Consider the following 25,379-nt stretch of genomic DNA (forward strand, 5'->3'; position numbering starts at 1 on the left):
CATAAAGAAAAAGGTTTTTCAAATTGAAAATGTGTGCATTAGCAAAAATAAACTTGATGTTTTATAGATTTCTGGTGGTGTTTTTTGAATGCCTCACATGAACTTTTCAGTAATATGAGTCAAAAATGATTTTAAACGATTGCTTGATCTGCTGGAATGTGCAATGTCCATTGTTTTTAGGAAAAACAAATGTACAGTGAATATCAGGAAGAATACAATGCTTTTTAATGGAAACAGGCGTTATGGATGCTATGTTCCAGCTTCAAGGCATTTGATAGTTATCTACGATTTGTTAAACTGAGATGAAATTTTCCACAAACTGTTTTCTGTCAATTAGAACAACACTAGGGGTGATAAAAGCAAAGTTTTAACTTTCAGAAAATTTATGTATAGCTAAGGGGCATCCTCTTGTGTATTTTACAGACTATAAGACACACCTTAATGTTTAAGCAACTTTAAAAAAAAAATACCATTTTTATTTTTAGACTGCAAATACAGACGTAAGAAAAAAGGAAAGAAAGAAATCTTAGTTTATAAAACCAACTGACCTTTAAAATGCCTGAGAACTGTCATCTGAACTTTCTTCTTTTCTTCCTCCTAGTCATCATCATTGTCCTCTTCATATACAAGATGGTCTTCACTGCCATCAAGAGCATTAATTATGGTGCACATCTTGAAAGATTTAATAATAATGTCTTCTCTCACTCTAGATCACAACTGCTCTATCCACTGACACAATTGTTTGATTGTAGGTTGTTTTATTTAACATGAATTCCATGTTAGGCTTCATCCATCATCCATTTCCTCTCATATACACATTAAATGGTTTAATTATAAACACATCAAGAGTTTGCAATTGTGAATTTATTAAAGTCTTGCCGGAATAACAGCAAGCTCTGTATTTCCCTGTTACAACTCCTCTTTCACAAAATTTTTCAAATGACTACTAAACTGACCTAACACAAGAAGAGAACTATTCTTCAATAAAGCACCTTTCCTTCTCTCTCATACTCTGTTAATCCATAATTTCAAACCAGCGTTGTCCATCGAACCCTGTTAATCCATAATTTCAAATCAGCGTTGTCCATCGAACCCTTGTCATGTACATGAACACCACCTGGCAGTATTTAACAAGGTTTTGCTCATAGAAATGATCACCGGATTAAGTTCAGTACTGTCAGCACAACAGAGAAGGACACCAATGTAGTGGATTTTTTCATGTCCACTTGTTTTTATAGCTGCAGTTTTAGCACCTTTCATGACAATAGTTCTGTTACTCGGCACATCAATAGTCAAAGGAGTTTTGTCCATATTCGCTGCTTGGCTTAGTTCCATACTGGTTTTCTCTCAGTGCTGAATAATAAAGTGATGGAAAGATAATATTGTCTCTTCATACTCTTGCATAATTTTCTGAGATAGTTTGGTTTTCATTCTAAGTCCATGACACTTCATAAACCTGTAGCACCAGCCAACTCCACCCTTAAAGTCTGTTAATTCCACTGTAGTGCTGGCTTACGAGTGTGTATTTGAATCACTTTTGTACTAATTCCAATGCCATTTTGACAGTGACCTTGAATTCGTTTAAATACTTTATCATCTAGTTTTGGCCTTTTTGCACTCAGACCTCTATTTGAACATTTAGTCTTCCTCATTTTTGTCAGTTGTTCTTTACTAGCCGGCCAATCGCGAATGTTTCTTTCTTTTTTTTTTCTGTTGGTGGAGGGCCGAAATGCTGCTAGCTGCTGTGTTTCCATGTTCTTCTGCATATGCTACAACTTTCAGTTTACAGCCTGCATCATATGAATACCTAATGTTTTTTCCATTACAAAACTAGCTACTAAAATATTGTACTGTTACCAATAACACAAATCACTTCCAATTCAAATTCACTGGCACCGTAGACTGTAATGATGCATCATTGGCTAGACAGTGTTCTGGGTTTGTGATGGTGAGATGGATGGGAGACAGTGGTAGCAAGCTAGTGAATGCCCAAAATTCATGTTTGTTGCATCCTGCACTGCTGCTGCCAGTTGAATCTAACGTTGCCAGATAGAGATACGTTTCCCACAGCATGGAATATATGCTATTTTTAAGACTGGTGGGAATTATAAATCAAACACAGGATATTTTTGTATTAATTCTGAGTACAAGATGCACCTGAATTTTGGAAGAAATTTTTCTAAGAAAAAAGTATGTCTTATGGTCTGTAAAATGTAATAATTATTGCTGATTATATTTTATGCACAGATACTACTTACCTGCACCTGGTGGCCGAAATAAAATAGTCACATAGTGTCATTAAATAGTGCTGATTCCACAGGATCCAACTGTGGGCCTCAGGGTGTTGCACATTAATTATTTTAGGCACATTAACTTTATTGAATTTGTTGATCTTGAATTAACTTTAATTATCCAGTGTGTTCTACTGATGGCACCATCTTAACATGATCCAGTTTAAAATTCTGCATCTGATAGTGGTTCTGCATATTACATGACTATTGGTGTTCCCACAATATTAATAACAGTATTCTCGAATTTATGCGTTTTCATCATTTCTGCTATTTGAGAGGTGGCAACGATTGACGCTCCACACCATGTACTAGCTGGGTTTTAGCTACTGGCCACAACAAGTCACATATAATTCATGGCTTTGGCTGCATTCTTAGCAGGCAGGAAAGAGGGACTGCCTCTTGTTGACATTATCAATCTTGCATGTTTACCTTGTTCAGCCCTCTGCCATTGGCTGTCTTTCTACATTGTGTGAGGACTTGTCATGTTACGAGCACAGACCTTGCCTAAAGATGATGGCAGGTTACAGCTTGACAAACTGGATGATTACAAGAATGAGTGCTTGAGATTGGGGTTGCAGCCCCAAAACTGATCACAAAGAATGAGATATATGCAAATAAAATAAAAACTATAAAGTGGAGCTATCCAAATTCTATTATAAAAAAATCTACTACTAAAAGCTTGACGATTATATGATGCTGTGCTTGACACGACTGACATCTGGCTGTTTCAGTAGTGTCAGTAATCAGTTTTTTAAAATTGTTTTAATTACTTTGGGAAGTCACTTATGTAGGTAAAACATATGAATTAGAATATTAAATCTAAGCAATTTTCAAAAAAAATTGCAGGTTTTACTCTTGTGAAAAGTGGATCAACTGATAGGTGTTATTCCTGCACTTTGGTGGTCAATATTTGGAAAAGGCTGGGTGATCAGGAAGATTTCTGCTAGATTACATCATGTCAGACAGCAACTCCGAAATCAGATACTGGATAGTAAGGCATACCCATGAGCAGATATAGACTCAGGTCACAATGTTGTAGTGATGAAGAGTAGGCTGAAGTTTATGAGATTAGTCAGGAAGAATCAATACGCAAAGTGGGATACAGAAGTACTACGGAATGATGACAGAGAATTTCAGGAATACAGAAATACAAGTCCCTGAGGAATGAAATAAATAGGAAGTGCAGGGAAGTTAAGATGGAATGGCTACATGAAAAATATGACAAAATTGAAAAAGACATGATTATCGGAAGGACTGAGTAGCTTATAGGAAAGTCAACACAACCTTCAGTGCAATTAAAAGCAAGGCTGGTCACATCAAGAGTGCAACAGGAATTCCACTGTTGAATGCAGAGGAGAGAGCCGACAGGTGGAAAGAGTGCATTGAAGGCCTCTATGAGGGGGAAGATTTGTCTGATGTGATAGAAGAAGAAACAGGAGTCAATTTAGAAGAGATATGGGATCCAGTATCAGCATCAAAAATTAAGAGAGCCTTGGAGGACTTAAGATCAAATAAGGCAGAAGGGATAGATAACAGTCGATCAAAATTTCTAAAATCATTGGGGGAAGTGCCAACAAAATGGCGTGTAGGATGTATGAGTTGAGAGACATACTATCTGACAATCGGAAAAATATCATCTACACAATTTCGAAGACTGCAAGAGCTGACAAGCGAGAGAATTATCACACAATCAGCTTAATAGCTCATGCATCCAAGTTGCTGACAAGAATAATATACAGAAGAATGGGAAAGACAACTGAAGATGTGTTATATGATGATCAGTTTGATTATAGGAAAGGTAAAGGCACCAGAGAGGCTATTCTGACGTGGTTGATAATGCAAGCAAGACTAGAGAAAAATCACGACAAGTTGCTGACAAGAATAATATACAGAAGAATGGGAAAGACAACTGAAGATGTGTTATATGATGATCAGTTTGATTATAGGAAAGGTAAAGGCACCAGAGAGGCTATTCTGACGTGGTTGATAATGCAAGCAAGACTAGAGAAAAATCAAGACATGTTCATAGGATTTGTCGACCTGGAAAAAGCGTTTGACATGGTCAAATGGTGCAAGATGTTTGAAATTCTGAGAAAAACAGGGGTACGCTATAGGGAGAGACGGGTAATATACAATATGTACAAGAGCCAAAAGGGGATAATAAGAGGGGACGACCAAGAATGAAGTGCTCAGATTAAAAAGGCTGTAAGAGAAGGATGTAGCCTTTTGCCCTTACTGTTCAATCTGTATATCGAAGAAGTAATGGTGAAAATGAAAGAAAGGTCCCGGAGTGGAATTAAAACTCCAGGTGAAAGGATATCAATGATATGATTCACTGATGACATTTACTATCTTGAGTGAAAGTGAAGAAGAACTATACAACCCCCTGAATAGAATGAACAGTCTAATAAGTACATAATTTGGATTGAGAGTAAACTGAAGAAAGTAATGAGAAGTTGCAGGAATGAGAACAGCGAGATACTTAACTTCAGGACTGACGGTCACATAGTACATGAAGTTAAGGAACACTAGTACCTAGGCAGCAAAATAACCAATGAGGGATGGAGCAAGGAGGACATCAAAAGCAGACTAGCAGTGGCAAAAAGGGCATTCCTGGCCAAGAGAAGTCTGTTGCTGTCAAACATACGCCTTATTTCTGTGAATGTACATTTGGAGCACAGCACTGTATGGTAGTGAAACATGGACCGTGGGAAAACCGGAACAGAGAATCAAAACATTTGTGATATGTGCAACAGACATATGTTGAAAATTAGGTGGACTGATAAGGTAAGGAATGAGGATTTGCACTGAATCGGAAAGGAAAAGAGTATGTGGAAAACACTGACAATGAGAAGTGTCAGGATGATAGGACATCTGTTAAGACATCAGGGAATTACTTTCATGATACTAGAGGATCTGTAGAGTGCAAAAACTATAGAGCAATACAGGGATTGGAATACATTAAGCAAACAATTGAGGATGTAGGTTGCAAGCGCAACTCTGAGATGAAGAGGTTGGCACAGGAGAGGAATTCGTGATGGGCCACATCTAACCAGTTAGAAGACAGACGACTCAAAAAAAAGCCTTTGCTGAAGAAAAGAATTTATTAAAATTAAAGCAAATGAAAACAACAACTCAATATGCAATCTATTTTCTGTATCACTAAGATGTGTCATGCTTCTTCAGTTATGCTTCTAGTTATTTTTACTGATTTTTTTTTATTGTTTCATTACCAAATAAAACAAAGATTTTTTAATCCACATACCAAGTACAGCTCACACAGACATTAAAAGTTGTATACTGATGTGAAATTTTATTTTAAAAATGAAACTTTAAATAAAAATATCATTTTATTGAATATAACAACAGGATTTACAACTTAAAAGTATTTGCTGACTCCTCATAGCCAGGCCAACACCCCAATACTTGGAGCACTGCAGACATGTCGTCGCCATCGTCGTCGTCATCATCATCATCATTTTCATCATCATCGTTTATCAGCATCATCTTCATACGCACTACAGCATATAAAAGTTATGGGGAGTATTAATGTTTCATTAACTCTGTTGTGTCTCGTTTTTCTATCTTCCTAAGAAGCTTCTTCTTCATCTTCTTTATTTTAGCTGTGTTCTTGATCTGAAAAATTCGTGTTCCATTAAATTTATTTAAATTACAATAGAAGAGTGCAACTACAAGTTACATCTCAAGTTAGAATCTTACCACTTGGACTACTTCAGATTTCCTTCTGTTTGCCTCCTGTCTTTCAAGATTAAGCTTCCGCCTCAGTTTCTTTGCTTTCTTTTCCTCCAAAAACTGTTCTTTGCGTGCTTTTGACAATTCTCTTGTTTGTTTGATAGACTCTTGTAATGCACGTCTCTTTTCAAGAGACAATTGCAGACCTCTGGTTTTCACAATAGATGAAGCTCTATTGAAACAAGTTAAATCACATTACCATGTGTGTGGTTTTTAAATTTTTTTTAAAGAATTGAAATTAACTTAACCATTGCTGTATGAAAACTGAAGAAAATGAAATATTTATGCATACAAACTGCATTACTAGGAAAAAAATCTTTTTGAAACTTCGGGTCAGATTAAAACCTTATGCTGAGCCATTTCTCGAACCCGACACATTTTAATTCGGTAATACTAATAGCACTAATTGGTCCACAAAATCATTTTTAGTACATTGTTTGTACATATGATATAGGACAAAGGGTAAATGCAATTAAATGATGATTGCAGTAGTCATCGTAACTACATGACACCACATAATCAAAGTACATCATATTATGAAAAGCCCAGGATGCAATAATGACAATATTATGAAAAGGATAAATTGCTACTCACCTTATAGTGGAAATGATAAGTCACAGATAGACGCAACAAAAAGGCTGCTAAAAAATTAAGCTTTTGGCCAAAAAGCCTTCTTCTGAAGTAGACAAAACACACACACACACACACACACACACACACACACACACACACACACACACACACACAAGTACAACTCTCACGTGTCATCAATGTCTCTAGCTACTGTGGCCAGACTATGGACTGAAATTTCACCTGATGGGAGAAGCAGTTTGGTATGGGTAGTTGGGGTAAGGAAGAAAAATGGGGTGGCAAGGGGAAGGAATAACAGAACAGGGGTGGGAAAAGGTGTAGTGCTGCTTGTGGGAGTGTGCAGGAACGTGGTGGAGCTGCCAGGTGTAGCAGCGAGGTTTGGGGGGAGGGGGTGGGGGGTAGAGAATAGGAAAACGACCAAGGTGGAACAGAAGTTGTGTAGCACTGGAGTGTAGCAGATATTGCACAGAGAGTTCTCACATGTGAAATTCAGAAAAGCTGATACTGGTAGGAAAGATCCAGATTGTGTTGACTTTGAAGCAGTCATTGGAGTGAAGTACATCATTTTAGCCAGCATGTTCAATAACTGGGTCATCTAGATGTCTCTCTGCCACAGTTTGGCAGTGGCCATTCATGCAGACAAACAGCTTGTTAGTTGTCATGCTCAAGTAAAAAACAGCACACAGTTTGCAGCTTAGTTTGTAGAGGAAATGATTGCTTTCACAGGTAGCTCTGCATTTGTTGGGATGGGTGCTGCCTGTGGCTGGGCTGGAGTTGGTGGTGGTAGGAAGATGTATGGGACAGGTGATGCATCTAGGTCTATTGAAGGGATATAAGCCATGAGGCAAGGTTTGGGAGCAAGGTTATGGCTTATGTTTGGTGGGCAGTAGAAGACCACTGTGGGTGGGGTGGGAAGGAGGATAGTTGGTATGGTTTTGACTAACTCTTGTGTCCTGAAATGAGGAATCCTACGCACTATCCTTCCTACTTATAACAGCTTTTCTAAACTGCACTGCTGGGAATTCTCCTGGTAATATATCCTATGTTCCCGTAACCCTCTGGTCTCAACTTTCACTAGTCCCGGTCCTTCCCCTCTGCTCAAATCTACCGCCTACATCTAGCAGCCCTACCCTGTGCCCACCGTGTCCCTGTCTGCTTCCACAAGAAGCATTACACCTTCAACCATCCCCATCCAGCTACCCCTTTCCCTACTCACCCCAAGCCTCCTCCTTACCCCCTTCGGCCACACCTTTTTGCTTCTCTCATCAGGCAAAGTTGCAGTCCCTAGTCCAGCCAGAATGGCCAAAGACATTGGTCATGTGTGGATGAGTTGTGCTTGTGCGAATCTGTGTGGTTTCTATTTCAGAAGAATGCCTTTTGGTTGAAAGCTTAAATGTAATGTAGTCTTTTCGTTGTGCCTGCCCCCAACCTAACATCTCTATACAGTGAGTAGCAATCTATTCATTTCATACTATTGTTTTTATAATGTCCTGCACTTTCCATTGCTTGATTTTACATAATAATATAAACTGACATATTACACTGCTTGTACATATGACACCAATACTTATAATATGAGATTCAATGCTTAATACAGTTGAAGCAGGTTAAAATATAAAGTAACATAATACACAATTATTTAATTGGACAGATAAAAAAAAATCTACTCACCAAGTGGCGGCAGAACACACACATAAAACAACCTTCCTCTTCAACCCTTCTGACTGAAGGAGGAGCCACTGACTCCGAAAGCTTGTCTAATTACAACCCCCTTTTATGTGTGTGTTCTGTCGCTGCTTGGAGAGTATAGTTGTTATCTATCAAATTAAATTACTTTGCCAAAAATTGATTGTTTTCATTATTATAATACATAATTAACTATTTTTGATTAATGATATTTACTTATTCAGATATTCCAAAAAATCAGAGACAGTAGAAGCAACAGTCAAGAAAGAACTTTTTAACTTTACCCAAAATGTAGTTCAAGTCAATGTGCATTTTAAGTAAGAGGTCACGTGTGGTTATATAACGGAACTCTAGTACGGTGCACTCTTCTTTCGCATACGTTTGTACTTATTGTGTCGGTGTTAAGCTTATGTCATGTTTATATGAGTGTAAATCATAATTAAGTTTCACAATGTTTTCTTTTTTAAGGTGCTCTCTTCCATAAAAATTAATATTTCAAAACATCTACAGGAACCCCTGATAAATCTTTTTCAGCACTTTAATTTTGTTTTTGAAATTGTGGAACTTCCCCCAAAAAAAATATTCCATGTACCAGTATTGACTGTATACTACCATGGTGCACTGTCATCATCAATAAGCAGCTCATATTTTTAGTGAGAATCCTAACAGCATAAGCACATGTAAGAGTATTGAGTATTTTATTGAGATTGATGAAGTGCATCGTCCACTTTAGACCTTTCTGCAAATGTATGCTTAAAAATTTTTGTAGGACTCACACTTGAGAAATTTTTTTCTTCAATGGTGGAAAAAGGGTTCGCAGGCTGGAAGTTTTGTATGGCGTGAAAGTTAACTGCAACAGTTTTTTCAGAATTTATGATGACACTATTGGTACTGAATCACTCTACTAAACTACACATAAACAATGTTCTATTTTCCTGCAGATTTTCCTCAGTGGGTGATTTACTTAGAATATTAGTGTTATCTGCAAAGACTACTGTGGTTCCATCATGTGTTAGTACACCACTGTATGGGGGCAAATGTTTATTGCTCAGCATATTTTGTGGAGGATAATAATATTTGTCATGACCATTTCACACATATGTGCCAGGGTAGAAAGAGACCACAGTACCATTATCAAATCATTCGGTAGTGTGCTATCACAAAGTTGGACATATGAGCAAAAATTCAAATTTATTGGGATTTATATGCAAAGTGATGAAGCCTTGCATACTACAGAAGCATCCAAAAATAAATGCAACATATGAGAAGTCTGAATGAGGCATTTTAGAAAAGTACCAGGGGGTGGGTGGGTGGGAGGGGTGTATGGGACAAAACTACATGAAGTTGTATTCAGTACTGAACAGCACAACAAAAAGAATGGGAGCCTGCAACAGTATTTTGAAAAGCATGCAAATAAAACAAAGTACTGGGATGAGGGTTTGCCCCAGGCACACATTTTAAGAAGACTAAAAAGTAAGCTGCCCCTACAGATTAGTGACAAAAATGTGAACACGAGATGGAGAAATTTACATTTTTATTTGATGGAGGATGTCTGAAGAGCAGAGAATGTCCTAGTCTGAAAGCCCATGCACCAACAATACTCATGATGATCTGGCGAGTCTGCATACTTGAATTATAGGGGGGGGGGGGGGGGGGGAGTGCAACTCTCACTGCCACTGGTGTACATGGTGGAATGTGCTTTACCAGTCAGTTAGCAATGGAATGACCACTCTAAGACTATATGAAACAGAGAATAAAGCATACATGACTCCACAAACTCGACTGGCAAACAAGTGAAAAAGTTCGGTGTGAAAGTATAAGCTGCAAGCAAGTGGCCCAATGGACTGACCATCAGAAATGAGAGTGGAATAAATTCCGTACATAACTTGGGCAGTTTAATCATGGTAGATCAATGAAAGAAGAGTTATGTGATGAGTAAGCAAGCTGTAAAGTTAAGGAACAGAGGAAATTGACAGTAAACAGGAAAATAGGTGTACTAGCTGTTGTTATTCTGGACACGGGGGGAGGGGGGGGGGGGGCAAAGAAAAGCACTGCCTCATGCAAATTATTCCAGCAAATCAGGAAACTGAGGGAAGAGAGAACCCTTGCTGTGAGCAGGATAAAAATAAATGGCACAGTTGGCACAAGGTCAAAGCCAGTGGTATTATGGACCATTTTAGAAATGAGTAGTGGGTATGTCACAGAGCTCAGGTTTTCAGTCACACTGGACAAGCAATCCATTTATTTAGGAAGTAGATTTTCTTATAGAGAAAGATGCAATAACCTGTTTCTCTTAAGCTGTATTGACTACTTTGACACACGAAATCCTTTATGTTTACAAGTTACTGAGAAAACTGCATGTCTGCTGTACAGTTTCAATATTTGAAGATGCTAATAATGCATCCTACAAAATTAACAGGTGTTTTAGGGCAGAGATGTTATTAGCAGTACCTTCAAACGACGAGGTCCTGGACACCCATGCAGCACAGATGCCCGCCCTAGTGTCGTATTCTAAGGGCAGCGGTGGCAGATAGTACAACTACCATAGCACAGATGAGGGCTTGTGAGCCCAGATGTGTCAACACAAACTATTGCGAACCGGTTATAAATAGTGGGACTACAGGCACACACAGCTCTAACCTGTCTTCCACTGATGCCACAGCACTGACATGCACAGCTCGACTGTGTGTGGTGAGCACTGTCTCATCGAGTGCATTTGTCCAACACACTGGTCCCACCCCAGGCCTCATGGTCTGCAGTGCAATAAGCTACAACTCTCATTCACCTTTAGCGGTTCTGGGGAGGACACTAATCAGCACTCAGTACTGGAAAATGTTGTTAGACCCGTTCTTTTCCTGTTCTTGCAACAAGAAGGTGATGTATTGTTCACTGCCCGTGAAACTCAATGTGCTCCGCAAGACGTGCAGCTCCTTCCCTGGCCAGCAGAATCTCCAGACCTGTCTCCCATTGAGTATGTGTGGAATATGACGGGATGAGAAGTAACTCGGACAACTTGTCAACTGACAATTCTTACAGAACTACATGAGCAGGTTTGGCAGGTGTGGAATAAAGTATCCAAAGACAGTACTCGCCATCTGTACGATTGGGTGGGTGCCAGAGACAATGCCTGCATTGTCCCCCATGGAGGCTACGCCATGTACTAATATGGGTGTTTCGACCCACTTGTGCTACTGATCTGTAAACGTAATCATTTCATGTTCTCCATATGCACTGTTGCAACAATAAATCTTAAGTGAACTAGAAACCTCTAAATGGTATACTAACATTTTTTCCATCTTTATATTATGCTCAAAGCTACACACATATGATCACTTACTTTCAAATTTTTTAATTACCAGCAAAGCAGAACATCCTTGTTCGCATAAATAGCATAATATAGCGCAAGGCAATAACTCAGATCTTAGTGCATGAAAGCGGTTTTTTACACAACTGCTCAAGGGAATCGGATTCAAATGCATCCTTACAGTTTCCATTGAATTAGCTATTTTGGATTTCTTCTGCAACTTCTCCAGCATTGGTGCTAAAAGGGTTGAGAATCAGTTTTTGGTGTATGTTAGCTTCTGTTCTATCCTGGTAAGCAATGAATGAATTCATCAGCCAACATTTGCTGAGGTTTTCTTGTGCCGTTGCCCTAATTGTGTCATACTTTTTGTCATAAATGCGCGCTTTTAATGTAATTAATGCAGAATAGTTTTTTTATCAGTTTTCTCTATCCATAACTTAAGTTTAAATAAAGGCACGAAGTTTATCTTCATAGATAAGTGTATTCGCCACATGTTGTAAATGTCTGTTTCCAGAATCTAGCAATTACAAGTTCCACTTATTCAAGTGTGTGGAAATATCCACAACATAAACCAAATGCGTCTGAGATGGCAGTTTAGAACATTTCTTTAGTAAGTCTTCCACTTTTTTTCTCATCTTGAAACAACTCAACCTCTCCTTTGAGTTAATAATATAATCTTCCCAGCATGTTGACTTTCGACATGCAGCGAACTGCTGTGTAAAAGAGAAGGATCTTAAGGTAGGAGTCAATTTCAGTGCACAGAATGGCGTATATTTAAGGTGCTGCTTTTGACAACATTTACCATATTTATGGCCAAATTCATCGTATTATTGAGGCACGCGGGAAGAGTCTTTGAAGGTAGCGCCTGGCGACGTATGATACAAATGCGTTGTCAATGCCGTTTTATTAGCGCCGCTGGAACGAATATGGTTGTGCTGGAGCGCCATTCGTTCATGTCACAGGCGACGCTACTGATGTTTTCTCCGATGACGCAAATCTTGTACCATGTTTCTTTTTCAGATTATCTAATTTTCCTTTATAGAATTGTGGTGGTCAGTCAAGAGAAATTAGAAAGGACCGCTTCGAAGTGGAATTTTAATTTCGCTGACACTGAGGAATTGTTCGTGAGAACGGCTGCGCATTTAACGTACCGTACTGTTTTATGTCTCCATTAATCCGAATTTAATGTAACTACTATCGTGTTTTCTCTTATGCGCCGTATCCGAAAATAAAACCGAAATACAATCGAATGTAAGCATAACATGCAAAAGTGTACGTATTGTGTATTTCTCGTAACAAAATAAATAACTAATATAATAACAAATAAATATACTTTGACTATGTTTATTTTTAATTGCATATCGCTATGTCATGCGGTACTCTCACTAGGTAGTCAATGAAATATATCTAACTGTTGTGAACTTTTTGTAACACACACACACACACACACAAAGGTATCCTGATGCCTATATTAGCTTTATACTTAGTTTTGATTAAAAGAGTTTAACATAGAAAATGTGTACTTACATCTTTTATGTAAGTCATAAATTGATGGGAATATCACGGGCTGACAGTCAGTGAACCTACAGATGCCGTCGAACCATTAAAGGCCAAACAAAATCACTGACACCACCGAGCAAGATAAAAGAAAGCGTTCGATTGACTGACCGGCTCGTGCCATCCTGTCATATCGATCGTTACCCTCTCCCGGGCCATCAGCACCTGGCACTACTTAACTGGGCCGCGGCTTTGCACCGCCCGCGTAACAAGGAATTTATTATTTAAAACGAATAAAAGCTCGACGTTTTAAATTTTTCGCAGACCATACTTAAGCTCTTGCTGACACTAAACCTACACGTCAAGCTAAGCTACAGATTAGTCTGTCATCAAAACCTTCATTAAAAAGTGTCAATGACGACAAGCGCTGTACCCACCACACCAATATGGACCAAGTAAATAACAAGAGCCAGGCCACTAGTCACAAGAACTAAACATTTTACAAACAAAATGCACAAACTAAATCTATAGCTGAAATATACAAATAAAAAATACTGAACGTGCCATCTGCATAAGGTATGACGTCGAACTTCAAGTTATGTGTTATACTAGACTCCAAGTATACACCCTTTCAACCAAAACATTATGACCACAAGCCACTGCGAGATTGTATGCCACTTGGTGATGCTCCTGGCTTCTGAGGTGGTAACGAAGGTGTGCATACAGAGCAGAGGCAAATGGCAAATCATTCTAGTGATGACATGCGCTACAAAAGGGGAAATCCACTGATGCACGTGACTTCAAAAAAGGTCAGATTGTCGCAGCCCAGTGCCTGGGGGCAAGAAATTTGGAAACAGCGAAGTTAATTGGTTGGTAGTTAATGTGCTACTGACATAAGCATCTATGGAAAGTGGTGGAAGGATTGTGAAATCAATAGTAGATGACAAGTTGTTGGATGTCCACACCTTACCACAGAAACTGGAGGTCACAGTTCACACTCTGTAAAAGCGGGATAGGCATATCTGACAAGATACAGAGTGCCATACTGGTGCAGGCAAAATGTTTCTTAGCACACCATTCATAGAGTTAACATGGAACAGGTAGAGGATTACCTGCTGTTAAACTCATGTTCAACAATGTCTGAACATTGTTGAACACTTGTTCCGCAGCAGATGATCCTCTACGTGTTCATGTTAACCCTATGAAACTGTCAATTACATCTGCACTGGGCGTGGGATCATTGAGATTGGGCTGTAGAACAATGCAATGTGTCGTCTGATCTGAGATATTACATTTCTTGTTATCAATGGTTATTTTTGGATATGCTGTCAATGGTCATGTTTGGATACACTGCCATCCACGTGAATGGCTGCTTGAAACATGCATCATGCAATGACTGCAGGCCAGTTGGGGCATTATTGTGCTATGAGGACATCCACCTAGGCTTCCATGGAACCTGCGGGAGTAATTTAAGTCACCATGACAGCTGTGGACTATGTGGACATTATTGCGTGCCACCTGCACCCCTTCATTTTTGATGTCTTCCATGATGGTGATGCCATCTCCCAAGTGGGACAACTGTCCATGTCAGAAGACGGAAGTGAACTCATAGCAATGTACACATGGGGACGATATCAGGTGGCAGCTCCGCACCCACAGGCCACTAGCCCGTAAATTATGGGAATTGCGTGATCCGTGCATAAACATCTGGTGCCACATACCTGCAGAAACCTTTCAAGGACTTGTTGAGGCCATTCCACATAGAACCCATGCTTCTTTATGTTCCAAGCATGGACAAACACAGTACTAAGCAGATGGTCATAATTGTTTTGGCTCACCAGTGTATAGTATGTGGGTCATTCCATGTGAAATTAACCAATAAAAGAATAAATTTGAACCTTGATGATTCAGACCTTTTTAATTTTTTGTCATTTTATTCTACCTATCAGAATAAACTGATGGAAAAAGGTCACAGCACCAAAATACAATTAATGTAGAGTAATGAAATTTCGGGAATACATTTGTCTGGGTAACAGATTTAAATGATTAACATTGAAAGACAACAGGTTAATCTATTTATTTAATCGTATGGCTAGCCCCCCCCCCCTCCCGTCGAGCAGACCATTCGCCGGGTACCGGTCTTTCAATTTGACGCCACTTCGGCGACCTACAGTCGATGAGGATGATGATGATGACAGCACAACACCTAGTTCCTGAGCAGAGAAAATTCCCCGACCCAGCCAGGAATCGAACCCAGGCCCAGAGGATTGACAATCCATCATGCTGACCATTCAGCTACCGGGGGCGGACAACAGGTTAATGTAAATACAGGATAAATCACTGCAAATGTGAAATGCTGATACAATAATAACCAGTGTAACCACCACCAGCATGCTTACAATACAGCGTGCATACAATGTGTTGTTCAGGTGTCAGAAGTAAGTTTTTGGTATGGAGTTCCATGCCTGTTGCATTAGGTTAGTCAATACAGGGATAATTAAAGCTGTTTGTGGATGACACTGGAGTTAACGTCTGATGATGTCCCATATGTGCTCGATTGGAGACACATCTGGTGATGTCAACACAATGTAGAGCATTATCTTGTTGGAATACACCCCTAAAATATTGTTCACGAATGGCAGCACAACAGGTAGAACCACCAGATTGATGAACAAATTTGCAGTCAGGGTGCATGGGATAACCATACAAGTGCTCCTGGTGTCATACGAAATTGCACCTCAGACCATAGCTTAAGTTCAGTGTGTCTACCACACAGATAGGCTGATTGTAGGCCCCAAACTGGCCACCTCCTAACAAACACACAGCCGTCACTGGCACTGAGGCAAAACCAGCTTTCATCAGAAAGCACATCAGACCTCCACCCTGTCATCTAATGAGCTCTCACACGACACCACTGAAGTCGCAGGTGGCTCAAAATGGCTCTGAGCACTATGGGACTCAACTGCTGAGGTCATTAGTCCCAAGTCGCAGGTGGCAGTGGTATCAGTGGAATGCACACTACACGGCTTCTGGCTCAGAGCTCTCTTTGAAGTAACTGATTTGTAACAGTCCATTGTTTCACTGTGGTGCCAACTGCTGTTCGAATTGCTGCTGCAGATTCAGCACGATGTGCCAGAACCACATGCCAAACAAGACAGTCTTCTCTCTCAGTAGAGTCACATGGCCGTCTGTGGCCTGGTATTGTGACCTACATTCTCGTGACCATCACTGCCAGCAATCATGTGCAGTAGCAACTTTCGTGCCATGTCTTTTAGCAATTCACAGAAGGAACATACAGCTTCTCATAGCCTTATTACATGACCTCAGTCAAACTGAGTGAGGTGTTGATAATGGTGTCTTTCTTGCCTTAAAGGCATTCTTGATTATTGTCAACTCACTACATCGAATCTCAGAGGTAACTAACACTTACGATAGTTTACGGCATGTATTTAAAGCAAATCTGATTTGCAACCTCACAGTGGTGTTACTAGCGTCACTCTTGTGCGACTGGTGCAAATTTGTTTCGATGTCCATTTTCATGTAGGAACACACCCACCACCTTTCATTTATGTCGCATAACTCCTTCTTGGTGTTGCGATTTTTTTTCTCGTAAGTGGGAGATAAAATCCAAAGTTAAAAATCATTGGGCATTTCACTTGTGAGTTAGTAACTTTTAAAGTTCCTGAAATTGTGTACTTTTTCCCCACATTTCAAAACCTTAAAATGGCCATGTCTCAAAAAGCATTTGACACACAGACTTGAAATTTATACCATTTTATTCAGTTTATTATAGGTTTTAAAAATGTGTGCTGCTTGACCAAATTAATTAAAATGCTAACTTTTTCCAAACTAAAACCTTTTTAAATTTTGAAAATTTCTAAATTGGAATAATGTTTTGTTTTGGAAAAAAATTATGTTAGTCATACACTATTTGTTAAGGTGTGTGACTAATTTCATGATGGTATTCTAAAGGGATCATATGGAAATTTATTTTACTGCTATTTGTATTGCTGACTATATCTCAACTGCAGTTGGTTTGCAAGCTGGTTCATTACACCATTGTTAAAATGATATTATTAAGTACTAATTAAGCACATTTCGCTTTACCATTTTAAAATCGTACTAAACTATGCCATATAACAATTAAGATAAATAATGAAAGGGATAGTATGCATTTTCCATTTTATACAATGTTCAACTTACAGTAGTTTTAGTTCAATTCTATTGGCAATAATTTAATTCAGTAGAGATAAATTGTTGAGATAAAATTAGGAAAGCATTTGCAAGGGAAAGTGGACCACGCTGCTTTGTGCATTACTCTTTAAGCACATGTGCTCAGGGGATAAAGTGGCAGTCATGGTTTAAAATGCTTAATCACCAAATAAAATGTTGAAAGACACACAGAGGAATGTGACATGCACCAAGTGCAAGCCACAGAGTGGAATATTGTACCTGTCATATTCTGACATGAATGGTTCAACGTTTTATTGGGAATTTAAGCATTTCAAACCAGGACACTGGCACATTTTTGTCACTTTGTCATCTCAGGATGTTCATATAGACCAACTGCTTAATAAATGCAGATAAAATAAGTCAAAGTGGTTTTCTTAACACACACATTAATCAGTTGTGGAAGCACAACACGATCAAACATTAACTTCATTCCAACTATTTGCGTAGGGTAAAGCATATATGCCCACTTCTATGTGAGAAATGATAAGCGTGGAGCATAAAAAAAGGAGCTTGGCAAATATTTCTTATAAAGCCACGGCAGTCACAGGGACACAGAAGTATCGCACATTTATTTCTATGAGCAAAGCAAAGGGTAAAGCAAAAATTGTTTCTGATTTTTAAGGATTTTGATGTTTGTAAAATTCAAGAGGATACTGATACTTCCGAACAGATTACAGGACTTGCTGCTTGTGCCTACGACAGCAAATGGTGGATGGCTTCTGTGCTATCCAGACATGAGAAAGGAGATGTAAACCTTTTGTTACACATCACTGGGGACCAGCTCTTTCTTTTTCATAATCAAGAAGACCAGATACATTAACTGTAATAAAAAATTCACACTTCTAAATTAAATTCCTCAGCTGCCACTGGAGGAAAACAAGACTATCAGATGAAGAGCTGCAACAAGCCTCAGATTATATAGGAAATGAAGGTGTTCTTACATCAATTATGGCATTCCTGCTTGGGAGAACAAGGTACTGTAATTGAAAAGAAAAATGCAACACAAAATTTTAGATTTTAATAAGATAGTTAGTGGATCACCATAACATCTTCCTTGCTGAAGATGACCACAAACTTTCTCTTTATAAGGCACTCAAACAACACCATGTTATATAAGAACAGCTACACCACTATTAATGATATTGACTAAATATCAACGCATCTGTAAAATGAATGCATCTGCAATTAAGTAAATCATTCATAGTGTTTTTTGAGCACAAGTCATCGTGGTGTATGTTAAAGCATCTTCACAGTTAACATAGAAAATCCAAATGTGAATTTAAGTGTGTAATTCTAATAAAGTAATAAATTGACTGGCACTAAATAAAAAATAATGATTTGACAGCCTTAATTGGTTTTTGACATATTACTTCTCAGAAACAAGTCCAATGTCCTGCAGACTATGCACAAGGTGCTGCACTTACAAGTGAAATAAAACTTATTTTATTAATATGTTCCACCTGAAATGATGTCCTGAAATTTGACACACACATTAACAAACAATGTGCGAGTAACATACATTCTCCCCAAAACAAAATTTCAGTTTTGAAATTTTCAAAATTAAAAAATAACATCATCTGGGAAAATTCAGTTAGGAATATCATTAACTATACTTTTAAAGCTTATAAGAAACTGAATAAAATGGTACACATTTTAGGTCTGTAAGTCAAACAGCTTTTGAGATACGGTGATTTTAAGATTTCAGAATGAAACAAAAATTGCATAATTTTGGAAGTTTTAAAAATTACCTAATAACTCATATGTGAAAGGATAAAAAAATTAATTTGGGAATTTCACGCCAACGGCTATTACTATAAGTGTACAAAAAATTATAAAAAATCTGAGATGTCAAGAACCAGACCACTGGCTGACTTCACATGGACTGACTCATGTTGTTAAATGAACTGCAGCCTGAGGACCTTAATGAAAGCATGAATGGTAAAGTGTAGGGGAGGGGTAGGGTGTGGTAACATTTCAGTAAATTTCAGGTTACAAATTTTGCCTATGGAATATTTTTTTAATTACCACTTCTAATTTTCTAGCGCAGTCCATTTCAGCTTTTTCATTTACAGTCCAACTGCTTTGCAAGCTTGAGCCCAGCCGTTGGGCATACATCTAAGCAAGCTGTCATTTTTATTTGCAAATCAATCCAGTTCATATTTTTTTACTTCTAATAAAGTAATCATAATGCCTACATCCCTCTTCTGCAGTGAAAACTTGTGGCTTTATACTTTGAGTGATAATTTAGTGATGTCTGATAACTGGGGCTAGGATTTTTATGAGCTAAAAATTACCATAACATGCACAAAAAAAGCTGTTATGATCAAAAATTTTCAAAAATGTGTACAATATCATGAAAATTATGCCGTAAAAAACATTAATGTCAGGTAAAATTTCTGTTGTAAAATAAATTAATAGGTCACTTGACGTAAAATTTGAAATTTTCCCGGCAAACAGGTCACTTGATGTTAATGAAGCACAGATTTAACAACAAAATGCACAGGAGAAGCAAGCTAAACTGCGGACTTTAGCCTATTGTCAACCAACAAAACTTCTTTTTATTTCAGCTGACACAAGAACAGCATATATGAAATGGATAATTTCATTTGAATTTACATCTATAAGGATAAGAGAGAACTTTTTGCCCTACAAAATCAGTGAGATGAAACACAGTGCATGAGACGCTTCAATTTTTGCAACACCTTCCGTTCTCTTAGAAACATCTGTTCCCTCTTTAACACAAACAACTTCTAATTTATTCACAACTGTTTTCACTTACTCTACCTGCTTCACTAGTAGCACTTCTGATTGCTCCAAAACAGTTTCTGCAGGAAGAGTAAATCCAAAATTTTATTTTATGTATGAAAGTTTGCCTCAAATTGATTCACTGTTATCAAATGAATCAACAATGCTGGTTGAAGTTCTCATAGTAACAGTAGCAGGCATTAATCCAGGAGTTGCCAGCATGTCGAAATGGAAAATGATGGTAACATGTCATGAGCTAGAAACTGTGATGCTGCAACACGTGAAGGGGTGTTCCAAAAATACCTTTCTGGCACCCTCAATAAATTTGTCAGCATCACTGAATTTACTTAGAATCTTTTCTGCAATGCTGTGTAAGGCCTGAGCTAAACAAGCCACAAACACTATTTTACTGTACAACACTTTTAGTGAATCAGCAGCTTCACTATACAGGGTGAGTCACTTACTATTGCCACCTAGAATAGCTCCAAAAGTATGATAGGAGCTGAAAAGTTTGTGAGACAAATGTTGCATGGGACAACGGGGACCATAATACGAGGTGTAATTGGAAAGTTTTAAGAGTGGATCCGCTACTACTTACTAGTTTGACGGGCATCTATATGGAGGGTGGGGAGTAAGTCATTGCCTTGTCCAGTTAACACTCTGTGACAGGAAACTGTGTTTCCTTTATTCAATTTGTTGTGGCAGATGGTTGAGTGCAGATCTGTTAGGGCTTGATGATGAATTCTGTCTGCATGAAAATGGGATGCAAAAACGGAGCAATGAGTTTGTATGAAATTTTGTTTTAAAACTGGGAAATCAGCTTCTGAGGCTTTTGGAGATAATTGTATGAGCCAGTCCAATGCTTTTGTTCAAATGTTTTTGTCTCGTTCAACAGATTTAAAAATGGTCACAAATCATTTGAAGATGAACCACTGTCCTGCCTTCCTTCCACCTCAAAAACAAATGAAAACATTGTGAAAGTATACGACTTAGTGCACTCTGATTGTAGACTTACACTTACGATTAGGGAGATGGCTGATGAAGTTAATTTACGTTTCTATTAAGTTCAGTCAATTTTAACTGAAAATCTGAACATGTGTTGAGTGTGGGCAAAATTCATTCCAAAAGTGTTGTCAAGTGACCAGAGACAATACAAACTTGAAGTGTGCCAAGAACTGACTCATCAGACTAAAAATGACCCAAATTTGTTAAAAAGAGTAATTACAGGAGACGAATCGTGAATATATGGATGTGATCCTGAAAGTGCAGTATTCACAGTGGTAGACTCCAAGTTCACTACGACCGAAAAAAAAAGCACAGCAAAGTCGGTCAAAGGTGAAGACAATGTTTTTTCGATTCTACCGCTATTGTGCATCATGAATTTACCCCTGGAGGACAGACAATTAACCAGGAATACAACAAATGTGTTTGCACGAAAAGGTGCAGAAGAAAAGGCCTGCATTGTGGAAAGACAGGACTGGGTGCTATACCATGACAATGATCCAACTCATCGTACCTTCTCCATTGATGAATTTTTTACCAAATTCAAAATTCCTGGGCTTCCACAACCACCATATTCCCCTGACTTGGCCCCTGCGGACTTCTACCTGTTTCCTAAACTGAAATTTTCACTGAAAGGGAAGCGATTTGGCTCGATTGAAGACATCCAGGCAAACACAGAGCATCCTTAACACACTTCAGGAAAAAAAATTCTAGGAATGTTTCCAAAAGTGGAAACACTGTTGGAGTTAGTGTGTTCAGTCAGACGGGGACTATTTTGAAGGAGACGCATCACAGTAGCATGTAAGTACCACCACAGTACAATTACAAGCCCATTCTTAAAACTTTTCAATTACACTTCGTATGACGTTGGTTTTTTGTTGCTAGGTGGGGTCGCATCAGAGATATGGAGGTCAGTTTTTTTTTTTTTATGGGATGCTATAGTTTGGTACTTATTTTCTGATAGCAGCTATCGAGATGAATCCAATGATGTGTAAGAGTAACGTCTTTGAAGATCAACGAAGGTCAAAAAGGTGGCACAAACGTCCATTTACAGAAGTGATGACCACTGGTACCAATACAGCGCTGCAATCTTCTTATAATGGATTGAGCAGTATTCCTTATCACTTTGGCACTTATCGAAGCACAGGCTCTGACAATGCTCTCTCATATATCATGCAAATGATAAATACGAGGCCTGTTCAGAAAGTAAGCTCCGATTGATTGCCAAATTGAAACCACAGTGAACATCAGAAATGTTTTAGTTGTAACAATTAGCTACACCTTTCAGATACTTCTCTACGTAGTCGCCGTTCTGACTTAGACTTTCGTCATAGCGTTGTACCAACTTTTCAATAGCCTCATCATAGAAGGCAGCCGCCAGTGCTTTCCGCCAATTCTCCACGCTGGCCTACACCTCGTTGTCTGTGTCAAAATGTTGTCTTCAAAGACAGCGGTTCATGTGACCAGAGATGAAACTCAGGGGGAGACAATTGCGGACTGTATTGTGGCTAATCTCACATTTCCATTTGAAAACGATGCAGGAGCATCTTCATTGCCCCTGCAGAATGCGGCTGAGAATTGTCTTGAAGAAGAAACAGCACGACAGTTATGTAATGTTAGCTGCATAGCTTCAGGCGAAATTTCTCACCAGGCCCTCGTACTTGGCGGCAGACACTATTTTCTAGACATCTTTACGCACTCACTGCGAGCTCAGAAATGAGAAGAGCGACGTGATGCTAGCTGGGGTTATACTAGAGACACTACTCAACACATCTGTGCAAAGCTTTATCGGATTTTCATAGTCGTTTCCATTTCGCGACCGATCGGAGCTTACTTTCTGAACGCCCCTCGTATTTGCCGACTATGGCATATCTGTCTAATGTGCCACTGACTTGTAAACACCATTCGACAGTTTTGCAGTACAACACTAATAGGAATTGTAAGACTACTATCATTGAGTCAAGCAAATGTGAATGATGTATTCCTTTGAAGAACAAGTCAATATGCTTCTCATTTACAGAGAATGCCAACGAAATTCAGTGAGAGCTAGACTTATACGCTAAAAGATAGACTTATACGCTGAAAGATATCCTCAATGTACTCACCCTACACGTCGAATATTTAAACATGTGTATGATAAATTGAGAACAAATGTGTCTTTAAGGAATCGGAAACATATCCGGCAAAGGAAAGTTACTAATGAGGAAACAGAAGTTGGTATTCTTGCCACTGTGGTTCGAGATCCTTGTGTTAAGTCGTTTCAAATTGCACGGGAATCTGGCATGAGCCAGAGTAGTGTTGCTTGTGTTCTGCATCACCATAAATATCATCCTTCCCATATCAGTTTCCACCAAGAATTAACTCGTACGGATTGTATGAGCCGCATTGAATTCTGCCGATGGGCTCAACTTCAGATTCAGAGGGATGACTCATTTATTTGATTTTATTTACTGACGGGGCTACATTCATGAACCATGGAAATGTTAATTTGGATAACATGCATTATTGGACAACTGAAAATCCATGTTGGCTGCGGCAAGTTGCACGCCAAAAACCGTATTCGGTGAATGTATGGTGTGGGATTCTGGAGGACAGAATTATAGCCCCTATTTCATCGAAGGAAATCTTAATGGTAGGAACTACACCATATTCCTGCAAGAAACATTAGGTCTGTTATTGGGAGAAATATCTTTAGGAACAAGGAACAGAATGTGGTATCAACACGATGGGTGTCCGGCACATTTTTCGCTGATGGCTAGAAATCAGTTGCAGAGACAATTCCCAAATCGTTGGATCGGACGCGGAGATGTGTCATGGCTGGCTTGTTCGCAAGACTCGATGCCTCTGGATTTTTTTCTTGTGGGGATTCGTAAAAGAAATTGTTTGTGAAGACGTTCCAACAACACCTGAAGATATGCGAGAGAGAATTGTCAAAGCATGTGCTTCGATAAGTGCTGATGTGATTAGGTATAGCACTCAGTCCATGATAAGAAGATTGAAACACTGCATTGACACCAATGGTCATCACTTCGAACACCTTCTGTAAATGGTCATTCACGCCACCTTTGTGCCCTTCGTTGACCTTCGAAGACTTTACTATTACACATCAATGGATCTGTCTCGATAGCCGCTATCAGAAAATAAGTACCAAACTACAGCACCCCATTTAAAAAAAAAACAAAATTCACCTTCACACCTCTGAAGTGACACCACCTAGCAACAAAAAACCAACCTCATATTGTGCCCCCCCCCCCCCCTGCCCCCGCAACTTTTGTTCCACAAACTTTTCAACTCCTAGCCTACTTTCGGAGTTATTCTTGGTGGCAATTGTTAGTGATTCACCCCTCACCCCATATAAGGTGAAGCACCCATTACAAAGAGTACTACATTTTCATGCATAATGTCTTCAGCCTGTATTACACCCACAGATCTGTTGGACAATTTATTAACGGTGGAAAAATGTACGTGTGTAAATGTTCACACAGTTTATTACAAACTTTTTTTTGTCTGGGCCATCTTGTTTCAAGGTTCCCACAATGACATCAGCAATACATATTTGAACAGAATCTGCTTTCATCAATTGAGAGGCTTTTTTTAGCTGTACACACTATCTAATTTGTTGCATTTACTTCCTTTTGTAGCTTCAGCTGATGGTCCTTTCTTAATGTGGAAGAATCAGGAAAATATTTGCCTGTTCTTTTTTCCTATTCCTTTTTTTATGTTTTTAAGAACTCACAAAATTTTGTATGGTTCAGGTTCCTTAATGTCATCACAAAGTAAAGCTGTATGAAGTTCTTCACAGAATATCGAATAAAACTGGTGTGTGTGTGTGTGTGTGTGTGTGTGTGTGTGTGTGTGAGGGGTCCTCTAGGACCATTTTCTGTAGCTTTTTCCTATTACCAGACCATGAAGTTTGTGTTTTTCTGTTGCCTCATTGTGCTAAGCATTAAATGACTTCTCCGCTGTTACCCTTACATCACACAGTTTTCAATACAGCAATGTTTCATCAGTCAATAATACTTTCACCATATTGAGACATGAACTGTTGTAATTTCACTTCAATACTTTGCTTGAATTAGGCTTTTTTCTGAACTATACTGCACACACACTTCCAACTTCAACAAGATTGAATAAGACAATGAGACACTGTTTCCATTCCAGCATTCAATACGAGTTAAGCAAATACTTGCTCACAGAGTAATAATAGGCTGCACAAATTCACTGTTGAGTAATGTTTAAGCCCATACTGTTAACTCAAATGCACCAGGGGAGGAAGA

The 25,379-nt window shown here is 38.8% G+C and overlaps 1 protein-coding gene across 1 annotated transcript in view; it reads right to left on the reverse strand.

The window, feature by feature from the left end:
* Positions 1-5,622: 5,622 nt before the first annotated feature.
* Positions 5,623-25,379, reverse strand: part of LOC126418700 (coiled-coil domain-containing protein 86) — a 38,237-nt gene continuing 18,480 nt past the window's right edge. Inside the window, exons 2-3 of the mRNA XM_050085596.1 lie at positions 6,012-6,216; positions 5,623-5,927 (exon numbers count right to left, since the gene is read on the reverse strand). Coding sequence (XP_049941553.1) covers positions 5,838-5,927; positions 6,012-6,216 — 295 coding nt within the window. The 3' untranslated portion in view covers positions 5,623-5,837. The remainder of the gene's footprint in view (positions 5,928-6,011; positions 6,217-25,379) is intronic.

This window comes from Schistocerca serialis, chromosome 9 (genome assembly GCF_023864345.2).
Source record: "Schistocerca serialis cubense isolate TAMUIC-IGC-003099 chromosome 9, iqSchSeri2.2, whole genome shotgun sequence".
NCBI lineage: Eukaryota > Metazoa > Arthropoda > Insecta > Orthoptera > Acrididae > Schistocerca > Schistocerca serialis.